This window comes from Haliaeetus albicilla, chromosome 5 (genome assembly GCF_947461875.1).
Source record: "Haliaeetus albicilla chromosome 5, bHalAlb1.1, whole genome shotgun sequence".
Lineage (NCBI taxonomy): Eukaryota > Metazoa > Chordata > Aves > Accipitriformes > Accipitridae > Haliaeetus > Haliaeetus albicilla.
In genome coordinates, this window is record NC_091487.1 from 27,780,184 (window position 1) to 27,806,309 (window position 26,126).

At 36.5% G+C, this 26,126-nt stretch overlaps 1 protein-coding gene across 2 annotated transcripts in view; it reads right to left on the reverse strand.

Moving 5' to 3' along the window:
* MIPOL1 (mirror-image polydactyly 1) overlaps window positions 1-26,126 on the reverse strand; it is a 199,332-nt gene that overhangs the window by 76,044 nt on the left and 97,162 nt on the right. For both annotated transcript variants that reach the window (XM_069783941.1, XM_069783940.1), the window contains exon 11: window positions 23,577-23,684. In XM_069783941.1, coding sequence (XP_069640042.1) covers window positions 23,577-23,684 — 108 coding nt within the window. The remainder of the gene's footprint in view (window positions 1-23,576; window positions 23,685-26,126) is intronic.

Sequence of the window (26,126 nt, forward strand, 5' to 3'; positions counted from 1 at the left end):
TCACATTAGGCGTCGCTGGGTTGTTAGGGAAGATCCCTGTTAATCAATCTTAAAATACCAGGACATTCCCAAAGACTGGAAGAGCACTAATAATGTGTCAATATTTAAAAAAAGACTAGTGGGATTAAAACTGGGCCAAATAAGTGAAAACACTGGATTCAATTAATACAGATATTAATGAAAGAATGTAATTACTTCCAGTCAACACATTTTTGTGTAAAATAGGTCTTGCCAAACAAATCTGATTTCCTTCTTTGATTAGAAGCTGATGTTGTACAGAGATTTGTTAGGCTTTGACTTGTCAGACGTAACAGACTGATAAAAATAAAAATCACTACACACCATCAAGAAAAAAATTCTTAAGTGGGTTCAGAATGGGCTGACAGTTAAAAAACCACCAAACCCCCATGTTCCAAGAGGCAATTGTCACTGAGTAATACTAGAATACTAGTAAGGTTGCACAGGTATCAGTACTAGGCATACTCTTACTCAATGTATCCTTTGATTACTCAGAACCAGGTAGACATGGCTAGTAATGTTCATGAACAACTAAGCAAGTAAGTAAATAATGATGATGAAACAATGTTCTGGGCCACTTGGTAGCTAGGCATATTCAAATCAAGTGTATTTTAATAGAACTAAATGCAAAACTCTTAGTCTAAGAACGGCAAACACAGGCTATACTTACAGAAAGGGTAACCATATTCTAAAAAGCATTGGGACTTCAATACAAGGTGACAGTACAATGCTGTGGAAAAACTGGGAAAGTGCAATCTTTTGATGTATACACAGTAAAATATTATCTCCATGAAGCAATTAAGGTGATTTTACTTTATATATGACACTAAGAAACAAGGATATAAAAATGCATATGCATCTGTGTCCACATTCTAAAACAAAATGATGTTAAAAACCTAGAGAAGATCCGGAAAAGAGCCATACCAGTAATGCAAGCACTAGAGAAAAAGGCACATAGTGAAAGAGCTTATTCTGTTCAGATTATAAAAAAGCCTAAGGATATGCCTACTCAGTAAAGATCTACAGAGATACATGTGCTAATTCTGAACAAGGTAAATCAAGTCCCAGGAATGGAACAGTTTTGTGTTGCTACTGATTCTCATTGTCCCTTGATAAATGGACAGAAAATACAGGATATGAAAGAATTTTTAATCTAGTTGAGTAAGGGTAACTGGAATCACTGAAACAAACTATCAAAGGGAAATGGTGGTGTCCCCACTTCTTGTAATTTTTACTTCAGACCTAGACACTTTTCCGGAAAGCAGGTTTAAACAAACATAAATTTCTGGGCTCAATACAGGGACAACTGGTGAAATCAATGATCTGTGATATTCAGAAGAACAATTAAATTACATAAAAATATCTTCTGGGCTTGGCGTAACATGCTAGGAATTTATGAATGATAAATATTGTAAAAGATAAAGTCTTGTATGTCTCAAATAGGCATGCAACATTTGTGGGTACTTTTGACCTTAATTTCTTCATGCCTTGGTTTCCCCATGAAGCATGAAGAAAATACTCCTGCAAGAATACATTAAATCATTGTTTATTAAATTTTAGGTTCTTGTAACATTGAATACTACAGAAAATCCTCATGACGGTTACTCAAAATTCTGTTTTCGGGGAAAGGTTTGAACAGTATCCAGTAAACAAGGGATTGGCACACATAATGAACAAGGAAGATAAAAAAATATATTGATTGGCTGTTCTCTGGATACTGTGTGGAGCAGGAATGCTGTGAAATAAAGCACACATGATCCTGTAATGAAAAATGTTAACATACTGTTTCAGGGGAAAGGGGAGTAAATGAAGATGCTCGCTTCAGAAATGCCAGAACTGAGGTTAACTCTTGATTAACTGGCTACTTCAGTGTAGCTTTTTGCAGGTATAGCAAATAACACTGTACAGTTGTGCACATACACAATACTCATAATTATTGTCTAAATAACCGGCCTTCCTGAAAGGACAAATGTTCTGATGAATAACTTTACTGAAAGCAAAACCATTTGCTTGCCCTATCATGCACTTCTTAAATCCCCTGCAATTTGTCCACTTTGAATGCAATGCTTCTCCAGGGGCTACCAATGAGCTTTTCACATCTTGCTCATGTCATCCATTTTCCGCTTGATTAGTGGGGACCTGAAGTAATCTTTCTGCTTCACAGAACAACTAAAGCCAACATACACGAAAATACCAGTATCTTAGGTACAGCTCTTAGCATGGGACAAAGGTCTTTGGGGGATGTTCAGGCTCTTGTTGGCCCAATGAAGTGGCTGAGACAGATGAGGAAGAAACAAACATCCAGGCTGAAAAAAGGAAGGATAAGTTAGGAAAACAATGAGGGAAGACAAAAGAAAACATTTCTGAGAATGGGGAATAGAAGAAAGCTGCGTGATGTTGAAGTTATGGTGGAAGATGTGAGAAGAGAGAAGTAAAGACTTGTATGGAAACGTGGAAGAGAAGAATGCAAAGCTCAATGTACTTTTCAGACGTAGGTAAAAAGATGGAAGGAGCAGACCATAATATGAGAATAAAAATAAAGATAAATAGTTTTTCACATCCCATTTTCTTTTATGCAACAGAATTTCTGTGATTTTTTTATATTTAGTTTTTTTGAACTTTTCTGTTTTGAACTACTTGCATAAATGACACGTATCTGAAAAGTTTTTAATATTGAAATATTAAACAGATAATTCTTCTAAAGAGAAATAAGTGAAATTACTCTAAATATCAGAAAGTAAGACTCACTTCTCTTTAACTTTGTTAAAAATACAAAAAAATATTCTTTTATACTTTTTTCCAAGTCAGAAATGCCACTGAATGAATCGTTGACCACAAAAGTGAATGAGTTTAAAACTATGAGAGGTGGTTTTGGTGCCAGTATCTTTTCATCATTAACTTAATTCAAGTGCCACCTCTTTTAATGTTCACTACTCCCCCCAAAACTGCCAGAGATCAGTTGGTGTTCATGCTATTAAAAACTATTGAAAGGCATAGACTTTAATTTGATAAGTTAAAACCCCTTCAAGGCTTAATGTCATCACTTTAAATGTAGCATAAAAAGAGCAACAGAGAGAAATGATTGAAGCTATTCACCATGGCTGTACTACTCTTGATAGATTTAAAATTTGCAGTTCTGCTACTAGGTGCAGTATTTTGATATATAAAAGAAAAAAAGAAAAAAGTTTATATTGACATTCAAATGTTTGTAATTCCTTGGGCAAAAGGGTCTCTCCAAAAAACAGTATAAAAATCAAGGAAGTTCTTCTGTACCAGCAATACTAATGAAGCTCTGTCTGATACTGATCTTCACTCTCTCTCTCCACTTTCCTCCTACTACATTTCCTCATAATAACAACCTCATATTCCTTCCAATGTCCTCATAAAATTAACGGATTCTACCTATATCCTTTACAGATTTCTACTACAATACCTCCAGTTCACTCTACTTAACTTTTTTGGTCCATCATTTGGACAGTAGTGATATCTTGTTGCAGACCTGTCTCCTGCTAAACAGTAACGGCTACTGATAAAGTTCTCCTCAACTTTTCCTTCAGTGGGACATGAGCAGTTTCATGAAAACTCGCAGCTGAGTAGAAGAGAGAAACCCTGTTAGGGATCCAACCGTTATTCTTCTGTCAGATTTGGTTGAAAGTAGCTAAAAATCAGAAGGTGAAAACAAAGACTGCATAATCATATATCCCTTATTTTCTCAGGGAAACAAGGCTAAAAAAACTGCTTGCTAGATACTTCATACAAAATCCTTTCTCTTTTTTTTCCATATTAAAATTAAAGTACATTCTCATGCAGTGTTCTCTTGAGAAATCATTTCTATCCAGAAAAGACTATGATCTAAAGACCACAGAGAGCTTCCAGTCACATTGGTACACAGGAAAAGAACAGAACAATAAAAGGTCATCAAGAAGATGAAGATGAGCCTCATATTTGCAAACCAGGACATTTTTAAATAGTTGTTTCCCATGGACTGTACATAAAATTGCTGCAAACACAGGCATAAACGTGGAGCATATGTGAACCTCTCTACCTCTTTTTGTTCTTGTTCAGAGTCTCTGACTGAAAAGTGAAAAAGGCAGATGGATTTTTGAGTTTTTAGAGTGAGTGGAAGACCCATAGCTTCTATAAATTAAGCATATATACCAGTAAAGACTTTGCAGGTGGCAACCTCTCCGAGAGGATCAGAGGCAGTAGCTGATGTATCAGGTGGTTAAGAATGCAACTTTCCCAGATCAAGTACCGAATGGAAAAATCAAATCCACTGCATGTTGTTTACTAATAAGAATTGCTTTGCAAATCTCAGATATTGACATATTTTAGAAGCAAGCCAAATAAACTGTTTGGCTTCCCTCTGCACCTTGAATAAGACCAGGTGAGACAACACCATGTGGTCCATGCACAACCAGATGCACTACTGCCTGACACTTGTACACTCTTCTGAGGATGTGACACCCCCTGGAAACACAGTAAGAGGTGGTGCTGAGGCTGACAAAAATGTATCCTACCTTTAAGATGCTTTATTACCCCTGGATCAGAAATGTGCAAAGTGACTAAAAGCAAGATGGTACAAGCAACGTTGCCAGCACACAGGCCTTGACCAAACTGAAGCGGGGGAATCCATGATATTTCAGTTGTAGCAAGATATGCAAGATCTATGGTATCAAATGCACTGTTGAGTAGGATGAAAAAAAAAAAAAAAAGGCTGAGAGACTGTAGCTTCTGTATTTGTCCCTTTCTGGCTGTATTTTCTTAAGATGGAAGAGTTCCTCAATATTGATGCTATTCCAGTACAGGAACAGGAAAAGTGCGAAGTCCGGTAAATTTAGGAGGGATCCCAAGAACCTGCTTTGCAGACTCACTACAAAAGGCTGCACAAGCTCTTCTCAGGAGTCTATGTGAAAGTATTCCCAAGTAAGATGCTAGGTATCATGTGCTGGATTCAGTGCCACCCTAAAAATGCTATACAGCCTAGACCAGAGACAGCCAAATTATGGCTACTTGGTGTTTGCTCTGCTGTGTATCACAAAGGAAGATGATTCTGATACAATTTCTCAGTTTATCAGAGGTGCCTGATCTGGAGGCGACTGGCATGCTCCCAGTTTGCTCTGTCGAGTCATCACATTAGACCAACAGTATTAAAGTAACTGTGCTCCAGTTAGGCTACGTATCTCAGTTAAGGGGTTTCATGGTGTCCATCCCCATACACTGACCTTGAATCTGTCTATTAAGCTCACAATTCTAAAAAGAAAACAGTATAAGGGAGAAATCACCTGTGCTCCTCTATCAGCACTATATTTTCATTTGCTTTTTTTTTCCTACATCCAGTAAACATAACTTGACCTATAATGAGTGATCCATAAAGAAAAACAAATATAATTATGAAGCAGAGGTATTTTTATAAACAGGAATGTCAGGTATGTCATCTGGAGTAGAAAGTAGAAGAGATGTTACATCAATTAAAAAAAAATAGAAAAAGCAGCTGAGGTTTTCTTAAAAAGCCAAAACTTTGTAAAACATGAACAAATTTTAAAGGTAATAATAAAAAAATTTGGAGCAGTAGTAAAAATATGCCTCTCATCAGATGAATATCTTAAATACTGACCCACAAATGATTTTAAAATTTCTAAGCAAGCACTGAAAACATGTGCTATCTCAGCTTGTCATTTTTTTTTAAACATTCAGTCTCCATTACCCAGTTTTCAAGAGATGTATATTTTACACCTAATTTAAGTCTATAACCCATTGCAGGACAAAGTATTTATGCGATAAAATGCAAACTAGCACATTACAGAAAGTTAATACACATCCAATACTAGGATTTTATGAAGCAAAACTACTCAGAAAAGAGCTGTAAAATGAGTTTCTTTTTTTCGGGGAGGATGGCAGAAGGGGGGCTGTGCCTGTTCTTTTTAATTTTTTTTTTTTAAATTGGAGTATTGATACACCTATTTCCAAATATTGAAATGAAATATTGTGTTGCAACAAAAATACCAATTTTTGCCCCCAAACCAACACTAAATTGATTTTTTTTTTTTTTGCTAGGAAATAAAATGGCAAAGATAAAAATTTAGCTTAATAGATTAGGAAAAAAAATACAGGCGTTATCTGATAGACTATAAAAATTTAAAAAAGTTCAAAATGTTTTCAGCTAGGCACAAAAATGCTGTTAATGATTAGCTGCATAACAAGAGATTTATCTATGTCTTTTTTTCCTTTCTTTTTTTTTTTTTCTGTGTGTGTTGCAAAGGCAACACAGCCATACTGCAGGTCTGTCTGTGCCATTCTTAGGCCACTTTCAGGCCGATTGAGAAAAGCTGGAAAGTAAACACAGGTGTTTTAAAACTGGAGCCGCTGTCATGGACAACCACAAACACCCTTAACTCTGATGTGGCAACGCCTCTTTCCCGCCCTCTCTTTTTTTAAAGCATTGCCCCAAAAGAACATGTCAAATGTTTCACCTTTCACCACCTCAAAATAACTTGGAGCTTATAGCATTGTTTGGCAAATCTCAAACAAAGAGATCATTTTTTCATTCCTTTTCAGACGTAGCCAACTCCAAATCAGTCACATAAAATAAAGAGCCACTCTATTTCTAATTATTTTATTTTCAGTGTCCACTGATTTACCTGCTAGCACCATGTTTCAAGTTGAACATTTCCTTCCTCAAATGTAATTCAGACTCCTTGTTTTCATGATTCAGGTTCAACTAAAAAGACAGCAAGGGGATTTTGCAATAACTAAACAAGAGATTTAATCCAGTGGATAAGAGGATAAATAAAAAGACATAACAAAAAAAAAAAAAAAGCCACAAATCCCCCAAACCAAAAGAATAAACCTTGTTTTTTTGATTATTGTGCAAGAATATGTACAAAACTGAGAAAGTATTCGCTTGTAAATTAGCTGTTCCAGGAAACAGCACATCTTGTTTAACAGCCATGAAGTACTGACTAGCTAGAGAAAAAGTATGGAAAGCAAAAGTAGAACAAATCCCCAGAAATTATGTAGTCACTCTTCACTTATGCAGCTGATGTGTGTGTGTGTGTGTGTGTGTGTAAAGTAATATATTTACAAAAATGAAACAGCTACTGACAATGACAATTTAGTTCTGAAAAACTGGTGAACTAAACAGAGATGGTTACACTTGGACTGAAACTAACAGCCCCAGCAACACTCCTCGCCCCCAAATGCAAACTGGTTCATAATCTAAATATCAAAATCTAGATCCAGCAAAAAATCCTGAAGTTTTATATTCAAAGCAGCGCAACCCTCACACCTATATCAACAGCGAATGTATTGCAAACGTACAACATTGCTGAAAAGCTAACATGTCAAAATCCGGTCTTACTTATTGTAACGCATGATTTTTCCTGTCAGTCTCAGCCTTCAGATTCCAGAACGATTTTCTTTTTGACGTAGACGCTTACACACCCCGGTTTCAAAAACCAGACACCAGACTTACTGTGTGTCCTGTGCTCCAACTTAAACAAACACAAACGACTTCATAAGACAGACAGCGCTCATGCATACATTTATTTATGTTAGGACACAACCAGGATTTTTCTCTTCTCCAGATTTAGTCCGGTGTGGTAAAGAGACAGTATTATTTATCAAAGGACCTGTCTGAACAGCCCTGAGCCTCCTCATCCCCTATTAACTGCACTGGGTATTCAAAATAGTTCACAATCTCACAAAACAGGCCTCAAGAGATGACTTGCAAAATTGAACTTTACATTAAAAATCAGTAATTTTTATCTCCTTTAGGCCATTTTATCTTGTTTTTGACAAAGATTGTGAACTATTTTGTATACTTTTATATTAAAAGTCTAACCAATAATACATTTAAAGCTTTACTGAATGTAGGCAAGAGAACACAACTGTAATGAATGTAAAGCATCAAACTTCTGCCAGCAGCCAGCGTCACTCACAGCGCTGTGTGTTCCCTAACAAACACTTAAAAGAAATCACACACACAAGCACGCTTATTAACCTACGTATGTTAAGACTGCAACAAAAGCCATAAAGAGCAAGCGTATTTACTATTTCGCCTCATTTGTTGCTGTTTCTGTCCTCTGCATTAAGCACACATGACTTGAAAATCATATACTATTGAGACTATTACACATAATGGACAAATGAGACTGAACAATATTGTGTATAAATTAGCCTGTTCATTGGTTTGCATTAGAAATACTTTTCTCTTAAAATAGGAAGGATTTATGCTTGCCTATAACACAAAGCAATAGAGTTTAATCTATTCCATTAAAAAAAAAGTGCACTAGTACACTAATGGAGAAAACCATTAACATTCTGAGAGAAAAGCTTGTTGAAATAACCCTTTTTAAGTGCAAAAATTTCACCCCATACAAAGATGCAGCAATAATGGTGTTACTTACCTGCAGATCTGTGAAGTCTCAGAAAGTATGTTTTAATCTAATAAAATGAGTTAGGGGAACTTTATCAAACCACTAACTACCATTAAACAGCAAAGATAGATTTACCCCCTCAGCACTACAGTGACCTCCTGGTCAAAACCAAATTTCTCATTCCTCCAGTCATTTGTAGTCAAAATTATTACTCAGTCACAAAAGGAGCTGATTTTTGAAGCAAGAAACTTGCATCCACATTTTGAGAGATAAGGGGCACTTTCAGCTGCATCTAACTTCAAGAGAAGTTGTGGACATTCAGCTTTGGGCATTTATTATTTGATGCAGCTCTGGAGAGCAACTTCTTTTTTTCTGTGTCTTAAAGAACCAGCAGGAGATATACAGTAAAACTGTAAAAAAAATACTAATAAGCTTTAACCATGAAAAATGAATTTTACTTAATGAAACAAATCAGGAAGCTGATTTTATCTTTTAAGAAATGGGGAAAAACCCCATAAGAAACAGACTGAAAACTGATCCCTGAAGTTTTACTCAGATGAATAATAGGTACTCACAGAAGTAGCCTCCTGTGTGAAGCTAACTGGATTAGGCCCCAATTTGTGAAAATGTTGTTTCTGGACTCAGACCTGCTATTCTAAGTTTCAGGCTGGAATGAAGTTTTCAGAGTGGAGCTCTTCAGTCCTAAAGATAGGGGTCAGAAGGGAAACAACGCAAGGGTGTGAAATACACTGTTGCTGCTACGTCAACTCTGCTTGGTAATTTTTCTCAAATTACCAAAGAAAGGAAATATGAAGTCTGATGTCACTTTCTTCAAACATAAACACATCTCAGCAAGACTGCTAGTCTCCTTCTCCTAAAGAATAACTGAAAAAACAAAAATATGAGAAGCAGACATTCCTTTGTGAGGACAAAGTTAATAAAACATTTTATTTGGGAAGTAGACATGATACAATTGGAGTTTGAAGGTGCACTTAGCTCTGTTCTAATATTTTAAATTTGACAACACTTGTCAAAAGATGTTAAAAATTGTTTTGTGGTCCAACAAGTCACTCAGCAAGGATAATTTTTAAGCAGCTTTTCTTTTTGTTTCAGTTAAAATTAAAATCCATGCTGTGTAATCCTTGGAGTCAATCTGTAATTAAGGGGATTTGAAGAGAGACCACGCACCGCATTAATGATAAAATTTAATATCTGTTTTAATACTCTAACATAGGAAAAAACCCTAAGCAACATACAAAAAGGCAATCATTTCCCTACTTTGTGTGAATGCAGCATATATACACCATTAAAATGTCTAGCAGCAATGCTGTATTTGATGTCAGCTTTTTGTTTATAGACCAAATGTTTCAGGATTTAGCATCTACAGAGCTTAAAACTGCATCTGCTTGAAAATTGGCACCCAGATTTAATAGGCTAGATAAACAGATTTTATTTTATCTAGTTTGGAAAATGAGTGTTTTCGTTGTTAACTGTTGTACAGCAATTCCAAACGGAAGGAGCTATCAGCAGCATTTCCAAGGTTTCAGTCACTCTCCTCCCAGTCACTCAGCCACCCTCTCCTCCAACATCTAAGACAATTACAGCTCAACTGTAAGAAATAGGAGCAGATAACCAATTAAAACCAATTCATTTTATGTGATAGTCTTAAATGCTTAAAAGTCTAACACAATACAAAAAAATGATAATGTTTGGCATACTAAGTCTCCTCTAGACTATATGCAAGGAAAGAGTTTGAAATCTGTGTCTCTTCAAAACGCAGCTTGTTGACACCAAGTAATGTATTCAAACCATTTACTCAGTTGTTTAACAGTGGGGAAAACACAGTTTCATTTTTGAACTAGAAACCCATACTAAATAGTTTCATCCTTTCAGAAGATGGGATGAAGGACTAAAGTACCAGGGCAATGAGGTATTTTATGATTCATTCCTTTTTTCCAAGTAACTCCATAAGAAGCATCGTTAAAGTAGAGGTGCTCTTAATGAGATTTTGGGTGGAAAGGTTTTGAAGGGATACAATGTTTTTCACTGAGAAACTATAATAGATTCTTTTAACGTGGACAGCAAAGATTTTTTCCTGTTAAAATGTCTTCTGGCCTGAGCTCTTCTGAAAGAACTATCAAAGCATCAATGTATTCTTACCAGATCTCATCGTATCATGCAAGATACCTAGTTTATGAAAACAAATTTGAACAGAATTTCTTCTGATCTCTGAATATTGTCATAACAGCCTACATGTGTGTATAACAGCCTAAGGCTTCACAGATTTGGGATCTAGTCCCATTAAAATCTAAGTGCATGTGGAACTCAAAAGCTTCAAGATCAAAGCAAGAAAGGGTTAATTTCTTCTCAAAATTCAGATCCTAGAACAGTAACTGTTAATGTCAGCAGGACTGCTCTCCAGCAGTGACTGCTACATACATGCACAGAATCAGACCTAATCTACAAGATTAGCTTCAGTGTTTGAAAGCCTGGTCCAAATGATGCTTCTAATATAAAAAATAGTTTAAATGGTGTTGTTTTTTTAAAAAATAAGTTCTCTCGATTTTTCAAAATGTGTGGCCAAGATATTGTAAAGAAAGAACTCTATGCGCAAGTCACACCACCACCATCTTAATAACCCCTCCAGCATAGCAGGTATTTCTTTGATAAACAAACGAGCCTTGAAATAATCATCTTGACTGTGATCCACAAGGAAATGGCAAATTTATGAAACTGTATGGAAACTGAATATGTCTAGTAAAACTGTGAAAGATGACAACTGTTCTTCAGTGGAGAATCAGTTCTGGAGATGGCAAATCCAGTATGAACCAACACAGTTCAGAAAATGAAGTCCCAGAAGGGTTTCTTTATATATTGAGTCTAACTACAAAATGACATTTGGGTCTTTGAGTTTAATTTTAAATTGCAAATTCAGCTGCTTAGCAGCTTAACACAATCACCAATACACATTAATACCATGTTCAGGCAATGTGATATACACTTATTTACTATTACACAATAGCATTTGCTACTTCAGCTTCCTATCCAAAGTTTAAAGACAGCTCTTTTCTAATTTCACCTTTTTATTGCTTTTTCTTTGTAAGATATATTTATTTTACCACTAAGGAAGGCTGAATTTTGGAAGTAACAACGCAGCTGACTGAATTCTGGAGGCATAAGAAATTGAAGTTTTAATTGCAAACATACTTTACAGGAGAAATCAGACCTTCTTTGCGTGTTTTCAGTGAATAATTCATTTTTTGTGCAAGTGTAATAAGTAATTTTGATTCAGCTACATGACAGAGCTATGCATGCAGGGTTTCTAAATATAAAGATAAACCTAATATATGTTGAGTTGAAATCCTAATGCATTGATATACTTCTGTTGATGTGAAGCTTACTTTATAGCTTTCAAGTATTCAAATAATAAAAAACAAGGCTATTAACTGCATATGCCAAAATTCTATCTGTGCTTGTGTTAATCAGTAAAGATAATATTAACATACTTTCTGAATAGGTGGTACACCAGTGCACCTGCACAGATTTTTTATGGTTAAAGTCTGGAAACTCAGCATTACTGAATTATCAAATTTACTACTTGACCCCTAACGTATAGCTTGCCACTCTAAAGCTTACTCCTAGAGAAAAGCCAAAGTCCAGCTGCCAGTCCATAATCTCATGAGAAAAGCTGTGGAGATCTACTGGAAGACAGGTGAGGAATATTTTACTTCATAAAGCCCACTTTCATAGAAGAAAAATAAAAAGATCAAAATAAATCCAAGCCCATTCATTGCTTCTGCTCTTCAGGCAGTCTCCCAATGACCTGTGTATTGCTAGCGTAGAAATACACACCTACTGCACACAAGTACATCTCTTCCGCTTAGCAACCTCAGTATGTGAACAGCAGAGTCCACTTTTCTTTTACACCTCTGTATGGCCACATACGTGGAAGCCAAATAGGATTTTGCTCTTATTTATGGGGAAAAGAAAGGGATTTTCAAAAGCCTCTCAGTGATCTAGGAGCACCAGTGCCATAACATCAAAAATGCGTCTCTGCACCAGACCACATAAATAGATGGGAATTAAAAAGGACAGGCAAAACGAGTCCTGACTCCTCTGAGTAAGTCATTGCTAAGCACCAACCTGCACTTTCTGGACATGGGCTCTTTTGACTTCATCTCATTCTAAAACCTAAAGTTGTTCACCTGGGAACAGAATAGGAGAGACTTTCAGATTTCAGTACAAAGATAAATAAGAGCAAAGAGGTAGCACCTTGAGACTTCTGAATCAAGGCTAGTCTGCAGCCTTACAAGCATACTAAGACCTAATGTTTCAGCATCTTCCTTTACCTTGTGTCGTCCCCCCCCCCCCTCCTTCATATGATCACTTGTATGCAAAATGCTAGGAAAGGGTTCTCCAATTCTGAACAGAAATTTGGATAAACTTAAACATACAAAGACCAAAGATTCCTTTTTAGTAAATACCTAAAATTCTGAAATATTTCTATTGATCCTTTACCCTATCCCTGGTTTCCTCTACCCAACATCTAAAGTAGATTCTATCAATTCTGAGAGGCGTTTCAGATAAGGAGGTCATGGATGGGTCAGAGCAAGACCTTTGCTATTTAATGACCCTGTAGCTTGCCTTTTGCACAAGAGCGTAGGTTACTACCTTTTATACATTTTATTGTAGGACAAATAACTGACATGTCATCGTGCACTCAGGCTCGAGATTTTGTTTACAGTTGCTGCTCAAACAAGAGAGGTTCATTTTCCTGTGCAGCATAAAAAATGAAGGGTGTACAGTAAGACATTGAAAATATGACTGAAAATTAAGATTTAGCACACTTTCTCCCTGCATGTATGAATAACAGTTTTCATATGGAGAAAGAAACAAGATTTCTGAAATAAAAAATAATACATAACAATGTCACTACTCCATTCATTAAATCTGATATCTTGTCTCCCGCATCATTTAATACTCAATATCTCTGAAAAAGGAAAAACTTGGCTAGATATTTTTGGTACTTCCTTTGTTTTATTATGGTACAATGCTGATAGATACTTTGAAAATTATGCCAGTGAAGATAAGGGATGCTATTATTAACAGAAACTAACGGTAGGGGCTTCTTTAAACATTGCAGAACAGTTACTATTTTACGTACAAAATGGCTTCAGATTTAGAATCTCTTAACTAAGTTGGGAAATATGTTTTATAGTATCAGAAAGTGGCAAGTAAAGGAAGGAGTCCTAGTTTTCTTATGGTAAGTCTGATACATTAGGCTTTGTGATTGTTTTACAATTAGATGAACATATGCCCATTGTTCGTGACCCATGTAATCCTGAAATGAAGCTCCATATTAGTGGGAAAGTGAAAGAATATTTTTTTATAGCTTTTTGAAGTGCAGCAATAGGACACCTCCTCAGATGTTAGAAAAGTTCATAGTAGCACTACTATTGACGTGTTATTGGGCAGAAGGAAGGAGAAATGAACCCATGACTGGGGTGATAAACTGTACCATAGCAGATGGCAATGAAGCTTATCATTACAGTTAAATAGAGTTTTTGTTTTTATAAGAACTCACCTTTCCATATAAGTAGCTTTTCTAACATGATTGTGGTTTCTACAGTATGTTTTGTTTTTGTATCAGATTCTGTAGTTCTAATTTACAAGATACTGATGAATTTCAGTGTATTTTAGAACACACCAATTTTTTATCATTGGTTTAAGGCATGGGTGTCACCTCTATGAAGATAAGGAGTGAAAAAGGAGGTAGCAGCCAGCTTTCTATCTGCCCACAGGATGCCTGCACAGGTTGTTCCTTCTTCTGCAACTTCAGAATGTTTATTTCAGGATATGTATTTCTAGAATACATCTATCTGAGATATAAATCATACAAATACAAAGTATTCTAGTTTCGAGGTCCTTTAACAGGGTTTAGACAAAAACCAAAAAATGCTGCAGAACATTTACAATTGAAACAAAGCATCCTTGAAACTGGAAGGCCAAGTGGCAGCATCACTGAGCAAGGAAGGAACTTCCAGGAAGTCACCCAGACGGCTGTCAAATGAATCAAGCATACAAAGTGGAATCTACCCTGTTAGAAGGAAAAACAGGTGCGAGAAAGTGCAAAGTATTTATAAAATGCTAAGTTAATATAATATGTGCAGATGCACAATTACAGAATGGTTAAATGAAAAACATGGATGAGAGGGCCTTGTCAACAGGAAGTTCATGGTCACAGAAGCCTATTACCATCAAAGAGATGATTCTTTGCATACCAAAAGCGAGGATGTGGAAGCAGCCTAGATGACCGTGAGACTGATAATCCAGATTTAGAATAAACTGAAACCAAAATATTGCATTCCAAGAACCTGCTGCATTCATCAGAAATAATACTTCTGCTAATTGGAAGTAGTAACACCGACTGACTTCATGGGAAGACAATCTCCACCTATGAAATGGAAACCAAAAAATAAAAGACTCAGCCAAAAGGTTTGAATGACCACATCATCCCCAATGACAAAGGGACATTTATGGTGTATACAAACAGTTTGTTGACGTTTAAGATTGTCAAGAGTAATCTGGTGCCAAGAGAGATTTGAAGGCTGTCAAATAAAAAGCAAGAGACCTCCAAGGAATTTTTAGTGGAGAAGATGAAAGCTGACATCAAACACAAAGTGTGAATAAGTAATGAATTCCTTAATGCTTAGAACTGAATCAAAGTTCAATAAATATATCTGCTTTGGTTAAGAGACGTTCAGCATCTGTTAACAGGGGAGAAGGAAGACTTATACTTCTCGGGCAAGGTGAACAAACTCTTTTAGCCAAGATGCTGTTTGCTCAGTCTATCAAGAAACACTCAGTGCATTCTTGTGCAGCTGTTTACAGGCAATACGAAGCATGCTAAAATTCCGTAAGACATACAGTGATCTAGACAGGCATAATTAATTAGACAGATACAACTCTTCTCAGGATCATTTTCTGGACAAATGTTCTGCCAATAAATGTTCACTCTTATCCATATATCACTTTGCTTTGAGACAATTCTGAAAGACTTGAGGTCGCAGTAAGTAACAAGCACCACTGCTTGGTCTTCTTTCATTTGAACAGAGTCCAAGAAATCCCGAGTAGCTGCTGTGCAGAGAACACTGTACACACAGGGCTGCTGTGCCAGACAGTGCTGTCAGCAAAGGGACAGCCTTACAGATACAGGAAGGTGGAATGGCCAGTGCAACTGAGGAAGCAAAGACGAGAACTTGGGTACATCTCTTTGTTTCCTTCAATTTTAAAAGGACCCAAGGCTTGAACGAGTTCAAAATTCTGGCCCACAGTGATGTCTTAGTGAACCAAGAACAGTACAAACAGCCCTGCCGCCTATACACACAGTCACTTAATGACAACACAAGCTGACCACTGAAAATCATGCAAGTACTAATGTTACCAAACATCATTTCACTTCTAACTCCCAGGTAGATGTTTCATATGAATCAGATTTATCAGACTCTGGAAGCCTGTGTTTCTAAAGAGACTCTGCACAACTTCACTCTCAGTGAAGGGCAAGTGTCTCATCTCATAATTTATGTCCCATGTTTTCCATCAGGGGAAAACATTGTACTATTTGCTTATGGCACATTAAAACAATTATTTTAACTTTCAACTCCCTATACACATTAAGATATTTTTGGTCAATGAATACAAATGCCTATCAGTGCTAAAATATTAATTACTAGATGGGAGGAGACCGTCACTAAGAACGTAGTTGTCACTTGTGAACAACTATTCTGTCTAGATCTGCATAACTAAATAAAGCCTTCCAGTCTGGATAGCTACAAACACCAATTAACAAAACTGGCCACTGAAAGTGATACTTGTAATTCAAATTTCTGAACTTACCTTTTTGACTCGTGATCAAATATATGTGCTAAATTAGTCACTTCCCACCTCTAGGGGATACACTTAAGCAAACTATTACACTCCTAAATATATGACAGCAGATGAAGGAGAAATCCCTGGCTGAGGATCTCTGGACCTGAACTGACCAGAGGATCAGGTTATGACATCTGGCTCAAAGGAACAATTGGGTCTAAGGAAATTTCAAATGTCTGCTTTAAAGACCACTCAACCAGTGTTCACATTTTTTCCACTGGGATTGAGGAGGAATGTTGGTCACTGTAGGATTAAACGAGTTATTTTCTCCCTCTCCATACACACAGATAACTGGGTGGGTTGTCAGAAGTCTGTAGCAATAGCTTTTGGAGACACTGCAACTTAGGCAGAAAGGAATGCAGAAAATTAATATTGAAGTGGAACATCGACAGAATTATTTCTGCAGGAGTTGTACATGGCCTCATTTGAGTGTTCATTTATGCCATGATGCACCGACTTACAATGATATCCTCTGATACAGTAGTACTTAATACTGTACAGTACTATTTAATAACACCAGCCGTAAAGTGACTGATCTTACTTCTAGCATGGATAAAAGCTGAACAGACTTGGGTCTAACCTTAGTGACACCCTTTAAGACCTTGTGATTAACTGTTTTTGGGTGCAGCACAAGCAAAAGCTCTGTTCAATGCAATTAAGATTGCAACTGTATCTACTCTGTCTGAGAAAGTGTCTAGGAAGCAGCAACTGAAGAAAAATGTTTGTGCATTCTTATCCATATCCAGATTGTCAGCAGCATGTTCCAAGTTTTACCAGGTCTTTTATTTCCACCTCCACTATGTACTTAAAAGCAATTCAAGCATTCAAACTTCAGCAAACTTCCACTCTAAAAATTAATGGTGATCTCATGTGCTTTATAACAAGTTTTACTGACAGGGTAGCAAATTTGTCTTTCACATTGCCCAGGCACTTCAATGCTGCTTTAGAGTAGCTACTGGAGAGTGAAATGAACTCATTGTGGCTTTCTACAACCTGAACTGGACAACTCTTCTAAAAACAGAAGAAGAGAAGCAGTGACTTTCTTAGAAGAAACTGAACTAATGAAATGGCCTTTGTACAAAGTTAGAGATTGCAGCTTACTTTGATAAATCCTCTAGTATTTTATCCTCATGTAAGTTATTGGAAGAATAGCATGAAGAACCTTTCAGGATTAGTTGTAACATATCATTTGCTGGAGATATCCTCCAAGAAGCCTGTTAACTATTTCCATTGCTCCTGAAACGTTCCTGTAGTTTCAGAAAGATAGATATGGATCATAAGTAAATGCAAGGGCACAGTGTAACTCCTCATACTGAGCAGTGGATCTGCAATCTACTTCTCCTCCCCTTCTCCTTCCAATGTGAAGCTGGCATCCCAGTCTTCAAACATACCTATAAATTCATTTGCAAATGTGATAGCAATCCCTTTTATAGGCAGCAGCACATGACATCCAAAATGAAAAGCATGACTGCTTTACAGTTAACTCCACAGAGTGAGATCTCAAGCTGAGCTTTCGCAGGTTAATATCCTGTTAGATACAGAGGGAACAGTGCATACTGGCCAGAGGAATTCATAGCAAAATGTGAGAGAAACAGGTGGATTGTCCAACATATGAATATCGATGAGTTGCTTCATTAAAAAAACCCCAACCACTCTGAAGAAAGAACAATATTTTAAAGCATCTTTTACCAAACAATAACACCATACCAACAAGAAGATCAATAGCAAGTTTTAAACTCATTGCAGAGTAATGTCTAGTTACTTTGTAGCTAGAAACTGGAGAAAGGTGTAACACCCACTTCACCAGTGGACAATGCAGCTATTCATCTGTTAGCTATAAAATACTGGTAATCAGCAGCCGGTTTCTATCACTCACCCAGCACTGCAGTTGAAATGGCTGAAGTTGGCAGAGTCATCTTCTGGATGTGGCTGGGCCTTACCACATTCAAAACTTATGTTCTAGGTTTCTAATACTGATCTCTGTTGCCTCATGTAAAATGATTATGAAAGTATTGAAAGGCTTTTCTCTGAAAGTTTTCTAGGATGCAATTAATAACTATATTAAAATGTAAAATTGTATGCTGAACTGGAATTTGAATAGAAGAAATGAGATTGGAATCTCTCAGTTTCCCACCACTGCTTCAGGCACGTTTCCCTGGATTACAGAGCATTTCAAAAACGTGTGGCTCTGTCAGAAACAAATCAGAGGCTTTATAGCCATAAACCAGCTCTAAACTCATTAAAAATGAAGCTCTGAAACTTCAGCTCTGAAGCTCTAACATAAAAACATTGTTATAATTACTTAGGTTTTGCAGATAAGGGCCACAGTTACTATCTTCTGAAAGAAGCACTTTATTACACAGTCAACATTATATCCCTAATTAGTACGAATAGTCCATGCTTTTCAACAGCACCAAACATTTTAAACTTCATGTTAAATCTTTTCTTAATTTTTTTTAAGCTTTTATGACATCAGATTCTCCTGGGATCATGCTCTTCATGGATGATACATTGACTAGTCAGCTGGATTTGTTTTTGTGGTTGGCATTGTCAAAAATGGTTTCTACTCTAAGAATCTGGGAAATTCTGGGAATCAAAACAGACCTTAATACGATTTATGACAGGCATCAGGGAGTACTTAATTTAAGTCTTCTAGAGTGGCTTTTTCACAGGCATCGTCACTGGAACAACCATCAAACTGCTATACATGGTGGATTTCCTGTCCTTTACACAGTTCTTATGTGTCAGCAGAAAGCAGATGACATCAGATGCAATTGCTTTATGACACTACTGTAAATGAATTTCTGACAGCCCCTTCAGGTCACTTTCTTGTCTCTGACTCTGAATTTATGATATTCTTAATAAAACCATGGAAGCGTGTAGGATGAATTCTACAGAAAATCACAACTAAAAAGACTGGTTAGTCAGAAAAACATAACAAAACAAGCAATCATAACCAAAGATTAACATCTTAACAGCTCTGAAAGAGATTAATAACCTTTACAAGTTCTAATGACATCATACTTGGATGGAATAAACTCATTTAGTCACTAAAGGGCACTTGATTTTTGTATCATCATGAGACAGGTCTCCTCTCTATTTTCAGAGTATGGCTTGGCAGTAAAATTAGTATGTCACTCTGGTCTTTAAAGCAGATTAATAGCTGCTTTAAGAAGAATGTACCACCTAATTAGAAATTACAAAATGAATCAGGCCTGTGGAAAAAAAGTCACCTCTCCCTATGTTTCATTCAAATCCAGTTAAACATTTTCCATTAATTTTCACATTAACTTATTTGTTTCACAAGACTTATTTCCTATTCTTCTTCAACTGCGTAAACAGGACATTCACACTGGCAAAATCTTTATTTTTCTTTAGGAAAATGTATTACTTAAAATTCTGCATTTCAAAACTACACACCACAAAGCTAACAACAATAAAATGAACCACAACAAGATTTGGATATTAATGAAAAAATAGCAATTCTTCAACTTTTCTATGTTTAACTGAATCAGCTATTTCAATGTATTGTGGGAATACATTTATCAGAATCAGTAGAGACCAAATGTTAATTATGAAGGCCAAGCACAAATGAATAATATTACGTATAGACCCTGACACATTAGAACTGCAAAGCACTGCAGATCTTATTTTATGAAAATGTACTAAGAGTGCAAATGTATAGGCCCTTAGGAAGCAATTATCCCTAAAAGATTTAGCTATAATTCAATCTGAAATATTATAAGAGATTTTTAAAAATGGTTTTGAAAAGAAGAGGATTATTTTACTTTAACTATGGAAATAGGGGCCCACACGCTTCTCTGAATGACCTCTGTGCAGTTGTGGGCATTGCCTGGAGGGAAGATTTGAAATTGGCCTTTTTGTTCAATTAATACAATCCTCTATAACCAATAAGAATATTATAAAAATTAGGAGTACCAGTTTGGCATTGTGGGACTGAATGGCCCACATCATGATAAGGAATGTTCTATGCAATAAATACATTAAATATGGAAATTTTAGATCATGTACTACTAACATGTATGACAGGGATTAGTTAAGAAGAGCTATCTTACCAAAAACGTGCAGATGTTATATTGTACAATAAGATGAAATGGCACAGTACAGGTCTATACAGCACGCCTTACGTGTCATATGTTTTATTTGTCACATGATCCTCAGGTGTGACATGGGATCTAAAAGTGTAAAACCCAAAGTATGCAAGAGTTCTTACATCATCTTTGTGATTTCCACATCCTGGATCTGGCCAATTTACTGCCACCACACCTCTCCCCCAGTCACAATCTGTCTCTCTGCTGCTTTGCCTCACATAGGAGTCTTCAGGCTGCTAATGCCTCAAAGAAGGGTGGCAGTAGGCCTGTGAGCTAGTATAACTAAAAAGAAATCTGAAAGCTTGCAGCTTATCTTACCTATTAGACCATGCCATCAGTGGAATGAAATAGGTTTCTTGTGGATTGGTCTTACACTTTTTTGCTTTTGAGCAATTCACTATTGTGAGATGATTTTTAAAAAGTAAGAAAGAAACAATAGCTGTTGGGTTTTGTTGTTAAGTGTATTTCAGGACCCCACAGAGGTAATGATCTCATCTTTTATCACAAACTGTTATGCCATCCTTAATCTAGTTGATCCTGATTACTGTATTTTTATCCACTTAAGATTGCAAGTATCCTTGCACCACATCTGATGTTTACACTTCCGTTACTCCCCAAAGAAAATCTAAAGCAGATTGAATTCCTCATCTGCCACCTATCACCAGAATACATCTTTTGCCAAACTGAATCAGACAACATTAATTGAGAGAGTAGGGAAAATTTAAGATTTTTTTTTTTTTAAATTTCTTAACAGAAACTGTCCTGGATAGACGATGAATATCTGGACTCCTTCTGCAGGACAGGTGTCTACATCTGAATTAATAGTGCAAAGCGCAGTTCCCAGTTTGCACACGGAGGTGGTTAAAGTAAATGCAGGTCTCTGGATCATGGTGAAAAGAAAAATAGTTGTGTTAATATTTAACACTGCCCCACAGAGACAAACGGCCTGTTCTATTTCTCTGAAAATGGTCAGAGACCAGAGGGTGATCTGCAGCAGAGAGGAGGCAGGAGGGGATTCTTGTGCCTGTACATGCACTCTGCATGTAGCGCTTAATGATAGCTACTGAGTGCATACAAGAGGGTTTCAGAGGGGATGTGTGTGCCAAGACCCCACCGCGTGTTGTTACCTGTCAGGGGGCTCCGGCTGGATATTTTGCCGGCAGGGAGCTCTGTCGCCGATGGCAGCAGGAGCGCCCCAGCCAGCCGCTGCCAGGCCCAGAGCACCAGCCAAACGCACTTCTAAAGAAGTTGCTGACAGGACTTTCATCCCTACCAGCCCTTCCGTATTTTCTAGGCTGTAGCTACACCAAAAAGGGGTGATAAGCTTTTCATTTACATGAGTGCTTAGGTCAGGATGAGTGTTCATATGCCTTATATCAGAGCTAACTACTATTGCCAATATTTTATAGGGGTATTTTAAAGATTTCAAGGTCAAGAATTCAACTTGACCCATCGGCCTTTTAAAAAGTACTCCACTTTCCTCACTGTAGGCCCTGTCCTCACCGTAGGCCACAGTAATATGAACGGAGACAAACTCTACAGAGGTACAACATTAAAAAAAGTTCAACTTTACTAAAAACTGAAAAGCATTCCTTTTTTCCTCCCCAGACTCTCATCTCTAAAAGACTACGACCAATTAACCTCTAACTTAGAAAAATCAAAAAATGCCTGTGACAGCCAGAAATTAAATTCTTTAAAGATTAGGTGCTGGGAGAGCAATATCAGGCTTAGAATGAAATCCTAGTAACACTCTGAACTATTAAGTCACTTCTTGCTCTGAAAATATAATTATTCTGTAAGCATTATGTCAGGAAATATTAAATGTATAAAGTGTAGTTTCAATAAAACATTTCTGTTTTCTAACAGAAAGACTGTGCATAATATTTTCAATGACACAGAAAAAACAAGTCAGCATGCAATTAATGAAACACAATACTATGTTCAATAAGTAGCATGCTCGGCAAGCACTAACTTTTAGTGATACCAGATTCAAAACAATACTATAATTGTGGTAAGAAACAGCCCTGAATGTTTACAATCTCTATTTCTAGTCATCTGAGGATGGATTGCTTTCAGTATTGCACACCTGATTTTGTTAATATTCACCACAGATTCTGATGACAGTTATAAACCCATGGAACATACAGAATTTGTGTGGCACACAGTCTCTCTCTGTTTTACTCATCACACTTTTTTTTTACTGAGAAATGTCAAACTACACAAGGATTTACCTTTATTCCTATACTTTGCATTGGTCAAGTTGTTGCATGAATAATGATGTTTCCTGATTATAAAAGGAAAAAGGAGGGAGAAGAAAATCTGCCTACACAATGAGATACATTTGGATCTTACTGCCTAAATCAAACACAGTTTTAAAATGACAACACAGTATCAGCAGGGTAACTTCTGTATCTATATTCTCTCCACTACACATAAAAGAGATTTTTAAGAATATAGTGGCTGAATAAGTGTGCACAATGCTTGCACATCTTACCTGGTGTAGTCTCTTACTAGGGCTAGCGGTGAGATTGCTGGTTATGTAGCTATCAATTCCACTGACTTTACAATTTCCTCTTCTCAAAGCAGCAATAACCTGTCACTTTACACTGTCCTTTCTCTGACCCTCTCCCGCCTCTCTGCTCATTTTTATTCTTATTGACAAGACTTATTATTCCTCCTCCCAATTCCAACTAGCTACCCTTTTGCAAATAGTAGTATCAACTATGTGGTCACTAGTAGTATAGGTCAACAATGTTATTAATATAGTACACACCGCTGTGAGCAGATCAAACAGCCATGCTTTAAAATATTAGTTTTGCAAAGGTACCATGAGGCAAATAGTTGCAGTTTTCTTCATGTTATAAAATGTAATACTGCAAGGATGGACCCCAAGAATTTAGCGTTAATTACCAGCCCAATAATTTGGAGGATAAGGGTGCTTTTTTTCTTGTTGTTTTCATACACAAAATAAAATAAAACCGTAACAGAAGGGTGCTGTATCTGTGTTTAAAGAAGGGGTTGTTGGCAAACACCATAGCTCACTTCTGCCGAAATGTACACAACTGATATATGCAGCCCAGAAAGCTGGCACCAGGGGCTTACAACCTTAATTTGCCTGCAAGAAGAAATGGAGATTTACCTTCAGAGCACGTTCTTGATTGTTTTCAGCAGTCAGATGTCTCGTGTTGTTTGCTGAAGTCTGGTTCTGCTCTTTCAGATGATGAAGCTCCTGCTCCAGCCGTTTGCACTGCAACGAGGGAAGAATCCCATTAAGTAGAGGAGTGTGGGCACATTTTTTTCAACAAGCCAAATGAATTAACGTAAATAACCCCATCACCATTTCTGCAGTAGTGAATGCATCAGACAAAAGCAAGTTACAATCCCAGACCAGTACTAGAGCTACATTTTTTAAATGTGCATCATTATTCAGTTTCTTCCTGGTCCAACTGTATGCCAAAAAAATCTAAGTCTAGTATCAGATAAAGACATTTTGTGGAATGTTTTAAAAAGTCTTAAAAATGTCAGTTTGAATTTCTGCTCCTGGTTATGCCAATATAAGGCTAGATTTTGGCTTTTATGTATTAAGTAAGTGGATATAAAGGAAGCAATACGTGCTTTTAGAAAAGCAAGCAAATGAAAGACCCTCCTCCCAAATCCAGGACCCAGCCTTTTATTATACATGTAATTTTTATACATGTATTTTTCACACTAAGAGATTACTCTAATTCCCACACACCACATCTTGAAAGAAAGAAGTTTTAAGATTGTTTTGTTTAAATATTTAACTTAATAAAAAAGAATGAAAAATTTAACAATTGCTACTGTGTGCATACACACATATACTTACTGCTGTTACCTGAACATCTATTTCACACATTAAAGATCTGCAAGTTGTGAGCTAAATTATATTTCACTGGTTTTTATGGTAACCATAAGAGGTCCTGCCCAGTTACCTTGGTTTGAAGGAGTAATTAGCTGTCAGCAGACAGTTCATTATCTTATGAAAAAAATCAATGTTTAACAAAAAAAAGCAAACCAAAACAGACAAAGTACCAGGAAGACAGGAACAACTGTTAAAACTAGGGAAAACCATAGTATTAGCAGGAACATTTTAAAACAGTATATTACAAGCAAGTAGTTTGGATATCACCACCAAAACCCAAAGCTGATAGACTCTGTTGGAACAAAAGAATTAATTGATAAAAAGTATTTTAATAAATACTTTCTGAAAACACTAGTAAGAAAAGCATGAGAATCATGATATAATGCCTATGTAAGCATTGCTGTCTCAAATGAAAGATCTGGCAACATCAGACTCTTGTGCTGTCTTAGTGATTGTGGAAGACACAGAACTGAGCTTCCCATCAAGTGTATACAACCTATTCCTGAGCAATTCAGTACGTGGGACAAAGAAGCATGTCTCATGTCAACGCTAAAAAAAGAAAACTGTGAAACAGACAGCTGTATAAAAGTTATAACTGAGGTCTAAGTAGAATAAGGAGTACTAAACAATCTCAAGATAGAAATTTTAAAGACATACCAATACATACACTTCTTAAAACACAAATAAGTCCTTAACAATGTACTGCACATCAGGTATCCAGCACAGTATATAAAACAGAATTATTCAATCCTATACTTGAATGAGTTTTAAATAATTTTAGGTGCCCAACAGTACTATTAAAAAATTCAATTCACATATCTGTTGTTGTATTTCATGACTTTTGTTAGAAATCTGGGCTCATTTCTAATAGGATTACTTATTTTAAAGGCAGCAAATCTCTCTGGCCTAGTGCATTCTCTCAGTGTCTGTTGTAAAGTTCCTTAATGCACAGTTTCATTCTTAGTGCAAGAAAAAGAGAAAAAGACACTTTCCCATAAAAGAGAGAAATATGGAAAAAATGTTAAGATACATTTGATTGCAAATATTTTTACAGACTTGAGACATTTAATGTCTATGTTTATCTCACACACACACAAAAATCACAAATCACAGAATCACAGCTGTAATTCCTTTTCCATGTCCAGCATGAAAATTATGTGTCTGCAGACATGAAGGTGCTAATAAAACTATTGAAGAACTAAACCCAGATTCTGCATATTTTTTTCTCTAGCAGCTTTTTTTCTCTAGCATGCATGATCTAAAGACCATTTAAAACAATCAATCTACTACTTCAGGCATTATTATGACACTTCACACATTACATCATGTAAGTTCAGCAGGTCTCTCACTTTTCTGCTTTGCCAACACACTTCTTCAAAACAGTGCTTTGGAATTCCAGATTTGACAACAGCACAGGTTTCTTACAGTAAATATTATTAAAAAGGCCCAAATCTCTACCTTTAAAACATGAATTTATATTCATGCTATTCTACCAATTCCAAAAGAGAACTGAAAATATGCTAAGAGCAAAACCTAGCTACAGGAACATACGGAAAAAAATCTTGACGCACAGGGCAGGTTGCACAACTAAGGGCATGGGTGCAATCTTATTCTGCTCTCCACTCCTGTGAAGACAGGACTGAAATAAACAGCAGCAGTGGGACTCTGGTATCATGCACCATATAGAGCATGTATGATAAAGATGCAACACAAGTAACATAAAATGGATGGACCTCTCTACCAAGTCAACCTTGACATGATTACATTCACATCAATCTTGGTAGAATTTTGTAATTCATCTTTAAT